Source organism: Sapajus apella, unplaced genomic scaffold (assembly GCF_009761245.1).
Source record: "Sapajus apella isolate SASKATOON/1434 unplaced genomic scaffold, GSC_monkey_1.0 scaffold18, whole genome shotgun sequence".
In the NCBI taxonomy this organism is placed as follows: Eukaryota; Metazoa; Chordata; class Mammalia; order Primates; family Cebidae; genus Sapajus; species Sapajus apella.
The window spans coordinates 29288795-29306305 of record NW_022436958.1 but is presented as its reverse complement, the minus strand read 5'-3'; the positions used below and the strand labels follow the sequence as shown (position 1 = coordinate 29306305).

Here is a 17511-nt window from a genome sequence, read left to right as displayed (position 1 = left end):
TTTTTTCTTTTTGGTTTTTGTTCCATTTATCAATAGGATTTCTTAATGTAACATTTCTTATTTGTTTCTATCACATAGGAATCTGTTGCTGTGAGTAACATTAGTAGGTGTTGTAATGTTCTACCCAGGTTTGCATTCCTGGAATTCCTGTAATAGATCAACCTGTTAAGGTGAATTATTCTTTTACTATACTGTTGTGTATAGTTAGCTAATACTTTACGTAGGATTGCTACAATATTTAATGAGATTGCTACAAGATTTAACCTATTCATATCTTTAAAAAATATATTAAAAATTAAATTCCAGAGACTTTTTGTTGTTTAAATAATAAAGTTGATAATTTTCACAAAGCAGATGACATTTTACTAATGAAAATTACTTATTTGAACAGTGGAATAGTGAGGCAAGGAAACCAACTTTTCATGCCCTCAAATAAAAGAAAATATATAAAGTTGTTTCAACGTTAACTAAAATGTTTTCCTGCAGGTTGCTGCTCCAAGATAGCCAAAATGTGGAAGCACTGAGAATGCAGGCACTCTACTATGTGTGTAGGGAGGGGGATATAGAGAAGGTAAGTGGCATTGTATTATTTAAGTGTCTTATATTTAAAAATATATTTCATTACACATACAGGTGTACATGTGCGTATACATTAAAGCCTTGAAGTTCTCTTTTAGAATGTATATCATGGTAGTTTTTAGTTGATTACTAGACTATTCCTTAACAAGGAGGTCAGCTTCTGAAACCTATTTGTAAAGCAAAAATATTACACAGTTAAAATTACCCTTGAAAATGCCTTAAGTCATTAATCATAGGTTATTTGGTTTTCTGTATGAAACTCCTGTGTAGTGATATATATGATTAATGTAACCAGTGACACTAGATATGAAAAAGTATGTATGCAAAATGTAATTTATAGTATATTTACAATTTAACTGAATTTGCAAAAGTTAAATGCGCTTAGGATAAAATCCCATTGTACCTTATAATAAAGTACATCTGTTTCTGTAGTAGTAAACACATTGACTGTAGATTGGATCATGGAGTGCTAAACTGTAATCTGAAAGAAATAGTATAACATGTAGTAGATTTGCGTTGTGTTTAATGTGGTTAAATTGGTTAATGTGACAGTGCCTAATAGATAGTTCAGTAAATACTAGGAGAATCTTAGTAGGGGTAAATCTTCAGTAAATTTTCCAAGCATTGAAATTACTAACTCTAAGTACTGTAATGATTTTTCTGTTCTAAGAAGTATTTTGACTAGAAACTAGTCTATATAGGCAATTCAAGGACTGATCTCATATGATTTGTAAATTCATTATTATTTGTATCTCATTTGTGTCATGAATTAACTATTGGAGGGGGAGCTGGGCATGTACAGTTAATGGAATATTATGGGCGGCTTTACCTATTCAAAGGTTTCCATTCAATAACAAGCGTTAAAGAAACACATTCTGAAATGTATTTGTAATTATTGAGTTTGTTAGAACCTGAAATATGTTGTATAACGCATAATTACCCATTGGAGGAGGAAGAATCTATAAAAGCAAATGTCTTTTAAAATACTAGTTGTGTTATACTTTGTTAGTGTATATGTGCATGTATTATGTTGTTTTTTCTTAGTGTATTTTAAAATTAATACCAGTCACTTTTGTTTTAGGCTTCCACTAAACTGGAAAACCTGGGAAATGCATTGGATGCCATGGAACCACAGAATGCTCAACTTTTCTATAACACTACCCTCGCCTTCAGCAGAACTGTGAGAGTGCCTACCATGTACCAAAGCTCTGTTATCTACAGTAGAGGACATAAAATAAGTGGAAAAGGTGGAGGCAGGGAAGAGCATATGGCCTAGAGTACAAATATGTATTTAAATATATGGTATATTCCTAAGAATGGCAGTTCAGAGGAGGCGTGGTTTCTAACTGTAAGAAGCCCTGATGGAGGCTTCATGGAGGAAATGCCACGTATTGATCTTTTAAGTGTAGCAAAGTGCCCTCCAGGCAAAGGAAATAGAAGGTGGTTTATTTTCATTAGAGCATAAGGTTTATGACCAGGATTGCTCTTAGCTTTTATTTTTTAAAACTCTTTTTTACAAAAAGTTTTAAAGTGTTTAAAAGACCATTTTGGTGGAGGAAATGGTTGGTATCTTATTTATTTATTTTTTTTGACATTAGGAAAGAAATGTTTTTATTATAAGCTCCCAGTAAAAGGAAGGTAATCAAGAATGAAATAGAAAAATACGGATCTTGAAATAGAATCTTGAAATCAATATAGGAAATGCGAATATTGAAAAGGTAATTAAACTAGCAAAAAATAGGGTAAAAGATACACATAAGAAGGTTAAAATAATTAGCAAGCATAAAGCTGAAAGAAAAATATCAAGGGTATTAAGTGATATGAATATACTGAATTTTCTTATTTAAAAACAAAGATATCGGATTGTGTAAACTTTGGAGGAAGAAAACTCCCTGCTATTTTTAGCTTACCATATTGCTAGACACACTATTTTGATTAGTTTTTTACTAGGTTTCTAAAAATTATATAAGTTGGTTCAAACATTTTCTGAATAAGTATTTTACTCTTAAAAGTCTTGTCTTGAAAAGTTATTTACTTCTAATAACACTGCTATTTCTTGAAATTTTTTCAAGAAGATTCTGAGGCACCATCTTTTAAAATATTCTCATTGGTGACACAACTAGTGTTTAGAGAGAAAACAGATCCTAGTCCTGGTTTTTATTCAATAAGAAAAAAACATACATATGTTATACACACACTCACACACATACATGCATACAAATGTAGCCTTAAAATAATGATTTTCTTGTTCAATCTGTAACACAATCATGGAACAGCTTGGAAAAGAAGTTCAAAAAGTTATGTTTGTGCAGTGACATCATTAGAAGTATACTTTTCATACTGGTTATTTCGTAAAAGCAACCTATTAGGATATATAAGTTCTGATAGAATATAAACTCTTTCTTGATGCATTGTCTAGGTAGTTAATAGAAAAGTTTTATTTTTCCTTAATTATTAATATTTTTCTTTTTTTGCCACCCCTGTGAAGTACAAATAATATATATATATAGAAAAAATAATCTTTCAGTGTCAGTAGAAATGTTTGACTTTGAAATATTTCATATGTAATTTATTTTTTCTTTTTAGTGTGGACGTAGTCAACTCATTCTTCAAAAAATTCAAACGTTACTTGAGAGAGCTTTTAGTTTAAACCCTCAGCAGTCAGAATTTGCTACAGAACTTGGATACCAAATGATTTTACAAGGAAGAGTTAAAGAGGCACTGAAGTGGTATAAGACCGCCATGACACTTGATGAGACAAGTGTGCCTGCACTAGTTGGTATGAAAACTGTTTTCTTAAATACTTATAACATAGATTCAAGTAGTAATTGCTTTTAACTTGCCATTAAAGAAGTACAAATGTATTTTGTTATTTTCTAAACTTAAATTGTTCTCTACTACCCACACTAGAAAAAGTCATATGTCTTTTAAAATAAAATTTTTAATTCACAAATAATATCTTGAGAGAATATATTTTTACAAAGTGATTCCTATAAATTATGAATTCTTCAGTAAATGATTTTATAAAGTTCAAGGCTACCCATTTTATTTACTTTCACTCTTCATTTTCTTTCTGTTGTTTTTAATCTAAAACTTTGAAGTATTGTGATGAGGGTAAGCCTGTTTTATTAATGTTATGTCAGTTTGGAGAGTGCATGCCTAAATTGGTGTGGACTTTAACTGTCTTTCTGTTGTTTGATTTCAGGACTGATCCAGTGTCAATTAATAGAAGGGCAATTACAAGATGCAGATCAGCAGCTAGAATTTTTAAATGAAATTCAGCAGTCCATTGGAAAATCTGCGGTACAGTATTTTATTTTATCAGATGGTAGATGCTAGCTGTTTATAAAATACAAAATTTTAAATCAGTCTTACTGTTTCATAATGGCTGGAAAGCACTAGTGTACAAAATTTTAATATGTAATGGCATTTATTAATTTGCCTCCATACAAAACCAAACTTTATTCTTCTAAATGATTCTAAAATCTATTCAAGCTGATACTTAAATTTGAACAAATAATTGCCTATCACTAGCACATTAAATGCATTTGAAACCTAAGCAGAAATAAATGGCTTTATAACTAAATGGAATAATTTATGAAAACCACTTATTTTCTAGGAATTAATCTATTTACATGCCGTTCTTGCCATGAAGAAAAATAAGCAACAAGAAGACGTTATTAATATTTTAAATGATGTCCTGGACACTCATTTTTCACAATTAGAAGGTTTACCTCTAGGCATACAATACTTTGAAAAGCTAAATCCTGATTTCTTGTTAGAAATTGTTACGGAATATCTGAGCTTCTGTCCAATGCAAGTAAGTAATTCTGGGACTTAGTTTCAAGGATGCATTTACATGATGTTTTATGAAAGAACTTAAAAGTTTTCTTTGATGCATTAGACTATATAAGCATCTTAAAATGGCAATATTTGTATCTGTGTTAGTTGAAATTGCTTTTAATCCATCTATTTTTAATAATGATTGTTGTCAACTACTGAAAGTATTGGTTTGCAAATATTCATTTGTATTTTATAAAATATTAAAATCTTCACTTTAAAGAGATATTAAAAGTCATCTAATTCAGACACCTACCTTATATTTGCATCCAGTCTGTAACATCACCATCAAGTGCCTATCCCATGTCTGGGCAAACTCAAAAATGAAGTTCTTACCATATAACTATAATTGTTAGCCTGTGTTTCCTATGTTAAGTCAAACTCTGCTTTGTGTTTAAAAAAAAAAAAAAAAAAAAAAAAGGACCATTTACTTTTCCTCCTGCTCCCCAGAATGACATAGAGCAAGTCTAGTTGCTTAGAACAAGGATCATTCCTCATCCATGAAACAAACTTTCACATATTGGCAATTCGTTTTCATGTTCTGCTAAACAACTCCAGGTTTCCAGCCATTTATTTTTTTATATGACATAGTTTTGAGAATTCTGGCTGCTTTATTTTGTCTCTGCCTCTCATTAAGCTCATTATTCCAAAGGTGGATTTGACCTGCGAGAACTAGAGTAGACCTTTTCCTCCCTTATTCTGTAAGTCCATCCAACTTTCTTTTTATAAATCATATTACATTAATGACCTCTTATTGAATTAAGAGTTAATCAGAGACTTTTGGTCTGTTACATGTTGTAACTTTGGATTGTGAAATTTTATCTTTTCAGATTCATCTCATAATTCCATATTATTATATTCCTTGTGAATCATAATTGTCATCTATTTTAGATGGATCCTTACTGGCGTCTATCATCTGCTTTATCTAGCTCTGAGATAATTATTACCATAATGTTCTCTTCCAGGCATTAACACTTTTGAGTAGAGCTGAGGCTGGAACCCTATGTTGTACTACCAGGGAGTTCTTTCCAAATTGATGTGGATTTATTAGTCAGCACTCTTATTACAGATTGTAAGCAGTTACAGATATCCTGACTTTATTATTATATTCAGCTCACATTCAACACAGGGATATCAGGGCAGGCACTATCAAACACTCCACTGCTAGAAGCAAACTTCTTAGCATTCTCCCTGATCTACCCTTTCAGTAACTGTGTTAACATGGGGAATAAGGAAAATGACTTTCTCGTTGGGAACCCATACAGCCTTTTCAATCATTTTCTAGGGTTTCATTACTATTTATTTTTTAAAATAAATATTCATAGAATTGTACCTGGGGTTGACCTCAGACTCCCCAGTCATGATCCATTTACACGTGCTTGGAAGTTGGAATACATTTTTTTCAGTATTAATCTAGTATGCAGGATTCATTCTACAAATATTTATAGAGTACCTAGCACTGTACTTGGAGCTGGGGAAATACCCATGTAAAACAAACTATATTCTTTTCCCCTGAGGTGTATATTCCAACAAGAGGAGACAGATACTATAATTAAGTCAGTTATATACTATGATTAGAAAATGACAAGAGAAAATAATGAAACATGATGGGTTGATGGTGATTTTTAGATACATTGGTCAGGATAGGCCTCATGAAGAGGATGAGATCTGAACAAAGACTTGAAAGGCAACATGTTTTAGGCTTCTCTAGAGGGACAGATCACATGATTACAAGGTCCCACAATAGGCTGTCTGTAAGCTGAGGAGCAAAGAAACCAGTCCGAGTCCCAAAGCTGAAGAACTTGGAGTCCAATGTGTGAGGGCAGAAAGCATCCAGCCTGGGAGAAAGATGCAGGCTGGGAGACTAAGCCAGTCTAGTCTTTTCATGTTTTTCTGCCTGCCTTGTATTCTGGCCATGCGGGCAGGTGATGAGATGATACCCACCCAAATTAAGGGTGGGGCTGCCTTTCTCAGCCCACTGACTCAAATGTTAATCTCCTTTGGTAACATCCTCATACTCATCCTCACAGAAACACCCAGGATCAAGACTTTGCATCCTTCAGTATAACCAAGTTGACAGTATTAACCATCACAGAACATATGAAAATATGGTAGAGTGTTTCAGACAATGGGAGCAGCTGGTTCAGTAGCCCAAAGGGACACAGGGAGATAAATGTGGCTGGGGCAGGGTGAGGAGGAGGTGAGTAGTCAGAGATGAGGTCATCCTACAGGAGACCAGTGGTTGTTATAATTCCTTTGGCTTAATTCTGAGTACAGCAGGGAGTCACCAGAGGGCTTCCAGCATGATCCAAGTCAACATTTTAACTCAGTGTTTTAATGGATTTCTCTGTAAGATGTCCTGAGAATTAACTGTAGACAGAAAAAGAAATAATGCATTAAGTTGTAGTTGGGTTTGTAGTTCAACAAGATATCCTATTTTCCTTTACCAGGAAATTCTGTTTTTCTTTACCAGCATGATAGAAAGTAATTAGCATATGTGATACTGTTTTCATAGGTAAATACCGTAAAGGCAGAATTGTCTCCTCAGTTCTGTTCCTACTTCCTTGACCCTTTTATAGACATAGTTTTGTTTAGAATTTTAATTGAACAAATAATATCTTAAAGATTGTCTGCATAACTATTTTTTCTATGATTGCACATTGAAATTGTTTGCAGTAAAAGTAATGGTTGTTCTCAATAACTCATTTTTAGCAGGTGACAGAGAACACTATCAGAACCTCACCACCATTTACACTTTCACTATTTTTAGGCTGAAAAAAGATACATATTTTTAAACTGTTTGCTCTGTATCTACTATGCAAAGAAGCATAAAAATCTGATCTTCAAGACACATAAAAACCCTTAGGCCTATAAAAGAAGCAAAACTAAATATGAAAATACCAGTAGAACTGTATAGGTATTATACAGTGCTAAATTTTATTATGCAGATTATATGTGAAGAATTTAAAGAGGTTGAAGTATTCTAGGCAGTAGTAGTCATACTCCGATTATCTTTTTGAGCTTCTATATTGTGTGTGTCAAAAATAAGTAAGTTGTAGCACTTCGTTGTTGGTAATAATGGCTCATTATAGGAGTGATTTTCTATAAGAGGGCACAGTCCAGTTAAAGATCTTTATGTGTCAGGGGCGCGGGGTGGAGAGGATCATCCTTACATAAAGAAACAGGCTTAGTAAGGCAAAGCAGGAGGAATGAACGTTTTATATTTAAATTCTGATATCACAATAATAAATTGTGATTGGATGACCATTGGATAAAGATTGGTTTGGTAGACAGCCGTTATAAGAATAAGATCTTCATTAATAAGACAGCCATTATAAGGATAAGATTCTTTTCACTGTGAAAAGAATAAAGCAGTATTCTAGTATCAATTTAATTATCATACTCACTATTAATAGAAAGGAAAACTTTGAGTCTCTAAAGCATGCCAGGCAGAAGAGTGGGGAATGTAAAATGAGACATTTAGTTTAGCATAGTGAGTGTTCTACCTTCTGTTTACCACTGGGGGAAAATCTGAATTGTTTAACAACTGCCTTTTTAATACTCTAGGGGATAATGAAAGTAATCGAATTGAGCAAATCACAACGCAGATCTAGAATTTGAACACTTACTGCCTTGACTTTGTCAGTTCTAGCAAGAAACCCTTCCTCTTAGTTATCTTTCCTTTAACATGTATTGCTCTGATAAAACTTTTGAACACATATGCTCACTTGATATGTTATCAATTTAGTAATTGTATACTAGTTGCATAATTATTTTGCTGAACAAGAGCCCTTATTTGCATTGTCTGTTCATAAATTCCAGGGAAATAAATTAGTAAAGTCATAGTAAAGGTTTTATGAAATAAGGGAAATCAAAGACATTTTAGAAAAATGTGTATAGTTTTGTTAGTTATACTAAAATTAGTGTATGTTTATTTTTAGGTAAATATTATTTTACACTTATAAAATGATGTGCTGATTTGTTTTGTTTAGCCTGCAAGTCCCGGGCAACCTCTTTGTCCACTTCTCAGGCGTTGTGTCTCAGTCCTGGAGACTGTAGTAAGAACCGTACCAGGTCTTCTGCAAACTGTCTTCCTCATAGCAAAAGTGAAATATTTGTCAGGTAGAGTATACTTTGAAAACTTTTAACCTTTTTATTCTGATGTTGATAAAAACAAGTATAAATAGTCACTCTGTATATGGAGAATAGTCTCATAAAATGTACATTTTGTATATGCATGGTTAAATAATTCTAATTCAGAATGGAATTGCATAACTTATTGTTTATTCCTTTAAAAATTACTAGAAACTTTTGTGGCTTGCTGGGAATTGCTGGGAAAATGCAGTTGTACCATTATAAAAAAAGTCTGTCAGAAATTACTGGAGAATGGCAATGTGAATTTACAATCATCAATCCATAGTTGTGTTCTTACTGGCAACATTTGCCAAGTGCAACATTTGCCAGATTTCAGGCCCCACTGAAAAGTATTGAGTAATTCCTGTTTAGTTTCTGTGAATGGTTATGTATAGCTTAAAACAAAATCAACTCACTTATAACCTTAGTTTTCTAAGACACAGACAAGTACATGATTTTACACATAAAAATAGACCATCATGGCTGGGCACAGTGGCTCACACCTGTAATCCCAGCACTTTGGGAGGCCAAAGCTAGCAGATTACTTGAGCCTGCGAATTCACAATGAGCCTGAGCAAAATGGCGAAACCCCATCTCTACAAAAAATACAAAATTAGCTGGGCGCGGTGGCATGTGCCTATAGTCCCAGCTACTCAGGAGGCTGAAATGGGAGAATCACCTGAGCCCAGGGAGGTTGAGGCTGCCGTGATCCAGAGGATCACACCACTGCACCGCAGCCTGGGCAACAAGAGTGAGACCGTGTCTCAAAAAAAGGACCATCATATCATCCTTGTCTGTATGTCCCTTTGCCAATGGAATGCTATAAAAGTAAATAAAGTTTGTAAAACTGTAAGAGCAGAAACCAACTTAAAGGTATTTTCATAAGTAGTTACATCCTGTCTTATGATGGAGTGGTAAGATTGCCTTTACTGCTTCTTTGGACCTCTTTTTTCTTTATTTTTTATTTCAATTTTTTATTTATGTTGGGTACAAACACTTTTTGGTTACATGGATGAATTGTATAGTGCCAAAGTCTGAAATTTTAGTGTACCCATCACCCAAGTAGTGTACATTATACCCAATATGAAGCTTTCTATCCCACACTCACATCCCATCCTCTCTCTTCTAAGTCTCCAAAGTCTACTATATCACTCTGCCTTTATACCCATAGGGATGGGACATAGGGTATTTGGTTTTCCATTCCTGAGTTACTTCATTTAGAGTAATGGCCTCTAGTTCCATCCAAGTTACTATAAAACACATTATTTCATTCTTTTTTTTACAGCTGAGTAGTATTTTTTTTTTTTTTTTTTTTTGAGACAGAGTCTTGCTCTGTCGCCCAGGCTGGAGTACAGTGGCACGATCTCGGCCCACTGCAACCTCCACCACCCAGGTTCAAGCAATTCTCCTGTCTCAGCCTCCTGAGTAGCTGGGATTACAGGTGCGTGCCACCACGCTTGGCTAATTTTTGTATTTTTAGTACAGACAAGGTTTCACCATGTTGATCAGGTTGGTCTCAAACTCCTGACCTTATGATCACCTGCCTCAGCCTCCCAAAGTGCTGGGATTACAGGTGTGAGCCACCGCGCCCGGCCCAACCCCATTTTTAAGAACAGCCTTACATAAGAATGATACAGTGGACTTCAGGGAGTCAGAGAAAAGGGTGGGAGGAGAGTGAGGGAGGGATAAAATACTATACACTGGATACGGTGCTTGTGTGATGAGTGCACCAGAATTTCAGAAATCACCACTAAATAACATTCATGTAAGCAAACACCACCTCCTCCCCAAAAACCCATTGAAATAAAAAATAAGAAAATTTCTAATAACCCAAAAAAAAGAAAGAGCAGCCTTAAATCATGTGAAATACTGCTGCTAGCATGTGTCTAAGTAGTAGTCTTGCTAAATTGCCAACTGCAATGACTTTTGACACCAATAGCTAGAGTTGGGCCAAACATCACAGGTTAAGGGCGCAGTCCTCCATAAAACTGCCCTCACTTCAGATACTAGCCACAGATTTGGGCATTCCTAGAGCCTCCTGTGCTTTTGACTAACTGGCTGCAAATTTAGGGGCCCCTCAGTTTCAGTAATTTGCTAGAATGAATCACAGAACTCAAAACACTAGATTGGAAATTACTGTTTTCTTATAGCAACAAGATACTAACCCAGATCAGCAGCAGGGAGAGATGCACGGCATGAGGTCTGGTAGGGTCTCAAATGTAAAGCTTCTGTTGTCCTCTCCCTAGAGAGTCAGAAGACATCACCTTCCTGACGTGTCAATGTGTAACAATCAGTATTAGCAACCAGGGAAGCTCACCAAGGTTGGTGTCCATAGCTTTTACTGGAATTTCATTATGTAGGCATGGATTAAATCATAAGCCATGTGATTGAATTCAGTCTCCAGTACCCCACAGACTGGCAGTGTGGCTCTAAACCCCAACCCTCTAATCACACGGTGGATCTTTCTGGCACAGCCAATCCCCATTCCAAGTTATATCTTTAGCATAAACTATCTAGGGGTGCACCATGAGTCTTCTCATTAGGATAAACTATCAGGGTCCATAATGAATAACACAGATATTCCTAACAGGAGGGAAAAGAGTTAGAGGCCCCCTCCAGGAACCCAAGACAAACACAAGCCAAATGCTTTGTTACACAGAACTCTGACAAAGACAAATACACAGGACTGAAATGTCTTTCGGTTTCACTCAAGGGAAATTGGACTGCTCTTAGAATGTGATGTCCGTGTTGATCTCTGGTGACGTTGCCTATTTTCCTTAACAGCTTCTTATTTTTAAATATTTAGTAGTCTTCTGACGCTACCCTATATATCTATCCCCTACCCTTAAAAGAAACAAAGATTCTCCTTTTTGTTACTCATACAGCTTCAGCTCTTGGTTGCAAACTCTCTCTATGCACTTTCTCCTGTTAGTGCAACCTCTTTCTTCAAGTTATTGCCTTAATCTTTCTCCTTCCTAAAAGAATTTTCCCACAAATTTATTATGCCTAACTTTTCTTTCTTTTTTTTTTTTAATACCTGCACAGTTTTGAGTGTTGGATTGTAGCACAATAAATAAAGAATCTAACATTGCTAATTATGCTTGATGGTTGATTGCCAAACTTTGATGCTATGTTTAGTAAGTCATTGTGCCATCTCAGCCAGTTTTTTTTTTTTTTTATTAGTCCTCTGTCTCTGAGAAGAACATTTTCAATCTCAGTACATTTCTATTACCAGTAAGTTGAGCCTTATTTTGTTGACTGGTGTGTCAGGTGGGGTTGAAGGGCATAATTGAACAGAAAATCATTTAGGATCTCTTCTTCCCCCATTCTCCTAGCAAGGTTGAATGGGGAGTTGGCCTACTTACATCTTTTTAAGGGCAGTTTATGAGGTGATTAAGTTCAGATCAATGTGGGTTACATCATGAGAAACTTCTAAGACTTAGATTCAATGCACTGTTTTCTTCTGAAGAGCCTCTTCCTGCTACATCTATCAGCCCAAGGTCAATTTCTTGATCCCTGTCACTTTCATCTTGATTATTTCCTTTTATTTTAAGACTCCCAGATATATAACTGGCATTATTTCATTTGGTATTTAAAGTCATTTTAAATCCATAACGCGTATTTCTGAATCTCTGAAGTATCTCCTATTACTGAAGTATAGTAGTAATAGAATTTTTGGCCAAGAATGATTACTAGACTAATATACTCTTTGTTAATGTTAGTGACACTATAAAATTCTAGCTATTTAAATGTCTTTGTTCTACATAATTTATTTTAATCAAATTATAAATAAAACCTTTTTGTTGACAAGGTGAATAAAGGTTCATTTATTGGCCTCTCAGTAACACCAGTGCTTGGCTCTCTTCCTTTCCTGCTTTCCCTGGCTTGCTCGTTAAGATCAAGGACTGGCCTGACTTGCAGGTGTATTCATTCATGTGGACTAGAAGGAAGCTAACTGGCACAGGTGGAATTAAACCATAGCCTATGAACAGAGAACTTTAAGTTTACACACTAGGGCTATCCGTAAACTAAATGCTGTTCTCCCGCCTTTCTCTCAGATCTCCTTTTCTTAATCATTTGAATTATAACCGTAGATTTTTTTTTATTAGGTGACATTGAAGCAGCTTTTAACAACCTTCAGCATTGCTTAGAACACAATCCCTCTTATGCCGATGCTCATCTGCTGCTAGCTCAGGTTTACCTGTCTCAAGAAAAAATCAAATTGTGTTCTCAGTCTCTTGAACTTTGTCTGAGCTATGATTTTAAGGTAAGTATTCCTGACTGAAGTGGATAATACATATCATCCTCCTTGAAAGCGTACATATCCAAATATTTTGTGTTTTAGCCTGTAGCATTTTGCTAACAGTTGCATTTTTAATGGACAAAAAATTGAACTCACAAGCAGTAGTATGAAAAATTGAGGTAACTGAGGTGTGGCTAAAAAACTATGCGGACTTGGTGACAAAAATCCTGAGGTTAATGTCTGGTCTTTAACTTCTCTGAACCTGTTTTCTTTTCTATAAAACTCATTTACTAACACTTCTGTTACAATGAAAATTAAATGCAATAATAAAGGTACACAAAAATGATAAACTGTAGATCATTATGTCATATTTTTATACATAAAGATAATCATTGTGTTGTCTGTTTTTCTTGGACCTTAGTTTTTAATAACTTCTTTTCAGAGTCATTGTGAAAGAACATCTTGTCATTTTGAAAGTAACTTTGTGGTTTGAGGATATAAACACAGTATATTTCTATCCAAGATATATGTGTTATATCCAGTATCCCCTCAACATTAGGGAAGATCCTAGGTTCAGTTGCTTCCTTAACTACCTCGAGTCATGGAGGAACTCCTCAGGCTTTTGCTTTGCCTCGCAGGGCCATGAACCCTGTTATGGAAGAACCCTTCATTGAATTATAGAATTCTAATTAAGATTTGCAGAAAATATCACCTGCTTCTTAGGATAGTGGTTTTCAAGACTGGTGGTACGTCAGAGCCCCAGTGCTAGTGCCCCACCTCTACTGAGTCAAAATCTCTGAGGAAGGAATATAAGGGTGAGTCTCACATGAAGCTCTGTAAGCAAATGTGCAGGATGCCTAAGGTTGAGAACCTCAGCATCAGGAGGATTATAGCCGCCACATCACCTCATTCTGAGTCGTCATCTTCTCTTTGACTTCTTTTTCCCAACTCATTTTATCATTCTCTTATGTTGTCTGTATACACTGTTGATAGCCAGTGTAAAGATGACAGCTTCAGTACTGCATATTTAAGAGTAGTGTCGAAGGGGGAAGTCAGTGTTTGATTAAAGTGTCCTAAAGCTCTTAAAATTAAAAAAATAAAGGGGAAAACCTCTGTTTCTAGAAATCTAATAATTTTATCAGTCCTGGAAATGCCAGATAAAGAAAATCCTTTCCTGAAAATTCAAATAATTTCTTAGAATGTATTTGCTAGCCTTACAAACCTTGTTTGCACTTTCTCTTCTGTCATAGCAGAAATACATAATCAACCTCTTTGTCATCTCAGGATGCAGGGAGAAGCAATTTTCCTGAATCCCATTTAATGTGATAAATTATCAGAGGTTAATAAGAGGACAGAGATGGACGTCATGCATGCAAAGATGGGCTGTTCTCAGTGATCTCATTATTTTAATGTTTGATGGATTGTAAATTATGTGTTGATGTTGTAGGCACTCCAAGGAAATATTATTAAATATTTTTCAGGTGAGAGAATATCCTTTATATCATTTGATAAAAGCTCAGTCACAAAAGAAAATGGGAGAAATAGCAGATGCAATTAAAACACTGCATATGGCAATGAGTTTACCAGGAATGAAAAGAATTGGAGCTTCCACAAAATCAAAAGACAGAAAAACTCAAGTTGATACAAGCCATCGTTTATCGATCTTTCTTGAACTGATAGAAGTTCACCGCTTAAATGGAGAGCAGGTAGGTCCAGTTTTAATTCAAGGGCTCAGATCTGAACTTTCTTATTCTAACATATATTTTAGTAGCAAATGAAAAGCAAAATGTATTCACTTGACCAAGTGATAAACTTTAGAAAAATTTATTTTTCATTACCTTGCACTAAAACATGTATTTCCTGTACGCCCCTGAAAGTTAAGCATAATTTGCTCCTAGGTGACCCTAAGCATCAGTGTGCTCATGTTGGCTATGATGGAACATATGATATGATGTACAGCTCTCTTGGTTACCATGGAAGTAGTAATGTAATGCAGTTATAATTCTATGAATCCCTAAAAGGATCTGCACACATAAACACAAACACACATTCATGCACACTCCAGAACTACTGAAATTAAAAGAAAGTACCAACCTGAAATTCTAGTAGTTGAGGAAACAAAATAAATACTTGATAAATAAACCTTGGTAAACTCATAGGAATATTATTAAGTCAGATATTTTAAAAAATAATAGTATATACAGATTAGATAGAAAGTAATTCTGGGAGAATTAAAACCTTATAGAAAATGAGGAACTTTAAGTCATTTATATTAGTTGTGTTAGGTTGCAACATTTGCTAATCACTTATTTTTCATATTTTAATGAAAATTAAGAAGGATGTATTTCTAAATATTTGCCAAATCACAAAGAATTTCCATTTATTTATTGTATTTTTTAGCAATAAGATCTCACTCTGTGTCTTTGGCTGGAGTGAAGTGGTATAATCATAGCTCACTGTAACCTCAAACTCCTGGGCTCAAGGGATTTTCCCACCTCAGCTTCTCAAGAAGCTGGGTGGTGCCCAGCTAGTTTTTAAAATATTTTATAAAGGGTCTCTCTATGTGATGCAGGATGGTCCCAAACTCCTGGGTTTAAGTGATCCACTCACCTCAGCCTCCCAAGTGCTGGGGTTACAGGCCTGAGAGAATTTCTATTTTGCTAATTAACTTAAAGTACATTTAACAAGTAAGACCAATTATACCTTGTAGAGTTGATTCTAAGTACATTTTTTTTTTTTTTTTACATTTTAACATTTCTGAAATTCTTATAATCTCTAAAGTTGAGATGGATCTTAAATGACATTTTAGATTCATCAAGGCACACATTTGGAAATGAGGTAGATTCACCTAAAGTATAACAACAATGTTGTTATGGTGGAGGGAATAAAGTAATCTGCCACTTAATGAAGAGCCACTGTGTACAGCTATTCATTATACAGTGCAGGGGGCTAAGTAAATGCTCATTAAATTATAGTAGCAGTGACCCTGTGTAGCAGTTGCTGTTGTTCTAGTTGTGAAAACATTTATCTAGCTAACCAGTATTTACAGCCTCATCTGATTTTGGTCATGGGTTTAGTTTTAAATTTTTATAGTTTTCAGGAAAATTCTATCAATTTGTTTCATAAATGTACTAGCATTTATTCATACTGTGTTATTAGAAAATCTCCCTTTCTAGTGTTACTTGTTCACTGTTTTGGAAGAATGATATTTTAATTTCATCTTTACAGCATGAGGCAGCAAAAGTTTTACAAGATGCCATCCATGAATTTTCTGGAACATCTGAAGAAGTACGTGTTACCATTGCTAATGCAGACCTGGCCCTGGCCCAAGGAGATACTGAGCGGGCTTTAAGCATCCTTCGAAATGTTACATCTGAACAGCCTTATTTTATAGAGGCCAGAGAAAAAATGGCAGATATTTATCTAAAGCAGAGAAAAGATAAAATGTTATATATCACTTGTTATAGGTAAGTAATTGTCTCAACCCATTAAATTTTGACACTTTTAGCCATTCAGATTAATTCCCTTTTTTTTTAAGAACTTTCTTTCAACTGCTTTACAGATACTCTACCGATCTTTTTCTTAATGTGGTCTTGATTCCTTCTGCCACCAACCACAGTCACTCTAACCAAATTATTTGCTCTCCCTAAAACATAATTATGATTCCTTCAAACTGGCTTACTGTAGTTTCTCATCTCTCTATCAAATATTATTTTTAGACCCTAGATCTTTGTGTTTGAGAAGAGAAAGAGTAATCTGTATTCTAAGAACTTAAGAGTGTCATGTAATGTAACAGTCATCCAGGGGATAAGCAGGCATATTTATTTATTACTCAATATAGTAATTGTAGCAAAAACAAACAAACAAAAAAAAAAAACCCAAAAAAGTTACTTTAGTATGTACCATGCTAAGGTGTGGATTACAGATATTTCTTGGTGAAAGAGCATGACCTTAAAAGTATGTCACACTGGTGCCCTTATGAGTTGTTGGGATACACAATGCTCACACACACACACACACACACACACACACACGAAAGCACGCACGCAGAGAGAGAGAAAGAGAGATTGCTCTTCCTCCTCTCCCCAAATAGAAAGGTAAACATATAAGCATCCACACTATGTAAGAGAAGATTAGTGTTTTTAGCTCTTGATAGCATAGTAACTTATTGATGAAGTAATTCATTATTGGTTCATCTATATTGTATCAAAGTCAAAAAGCTGCTGAGATTCTTTTAAGTTCTGAGTGATTCAGAGAAACTGAGCAGCACCGCGTGTTTAGACGGATGGACTGGAGTTCCGAGGTTGTATTTTCTAAGGTATTTCCAAAAGATCATCACTGTCGTCTCTAATAACATGAAAATAATTCAAATAGGGCTGATTTATTTTTGATGTACTATAATGTAGTAGTTTAAAGCATAGGTTTTGTTTCAGGAAAATCTGGCACATCACCTGCAAATCTTCACATCATCTGTAAAATTGGGATACTAATTCTCAGTTTTTGGACCAATTAGATGAAATACTGAATGTTAAAGGCTTAGCTCTACATTGTTGTTTCAATACTTTTGGTAATTTGACCTTTGGTAGTCCACGTTTTCAGGTCAAATGTAAGCAACATATACTGAAACAGAAGACTGTATTTTTTTCAGGTAATTTATTTCAGCATATAATTTGTGCCATGAGTATCAGAGCTCAAGATGCATAGGAGGACAGTAG

The 17511-nt window shown here is 34.9% G+C and overlaps 1 protein-coding gene across 4 annotated transcripts in view; it reads left to right on the top strand.

Moving 5' to 3' along the window:
- Positions 1-17511, top strand: part of TTC21B (tetratricopeptide repeat domain 21B) — a 76024-nt gene that overhangs the window by 19337 nt on the left and 39176 nt on the right. For all 4 annotated transcript variants that reach the window (XR_004271367.1, XR_004271366.1, XM_032286607.1 and 1 more), the window contains 9 exons: positions 487-571; positions 1661-1759; positions 3166-3358; positions 3785-3882; positions 4199-4399; positions 8412-8541; positions 12663-12820; positions 14278-14502; positions 16025-16263. Coding sequence is in view for 2 of the 4 variants with exons in the window: in XM_032286607.1 (XP_032142498.1) it covers positions 487-571; positions 1661-1759; positions 3166-3358; positions 3785-3882; positions 4199-4399; positions 8412-8541; positions 12663-12820; positions 14278-14502; positions 16025-16263 (1428 nt within the window). In the remaining 2 variants the exon portion in view is untranslated. The remainder of the gene's footprint in view (positions 1-486; positions 572-1660; positions 1760-3165; positions 3359-3784; positions 3883-4198; positions 4400-8411; positions 8542-12662; positions 12821-14277; positions 14503-16024; positions 16264-17511) is intronic.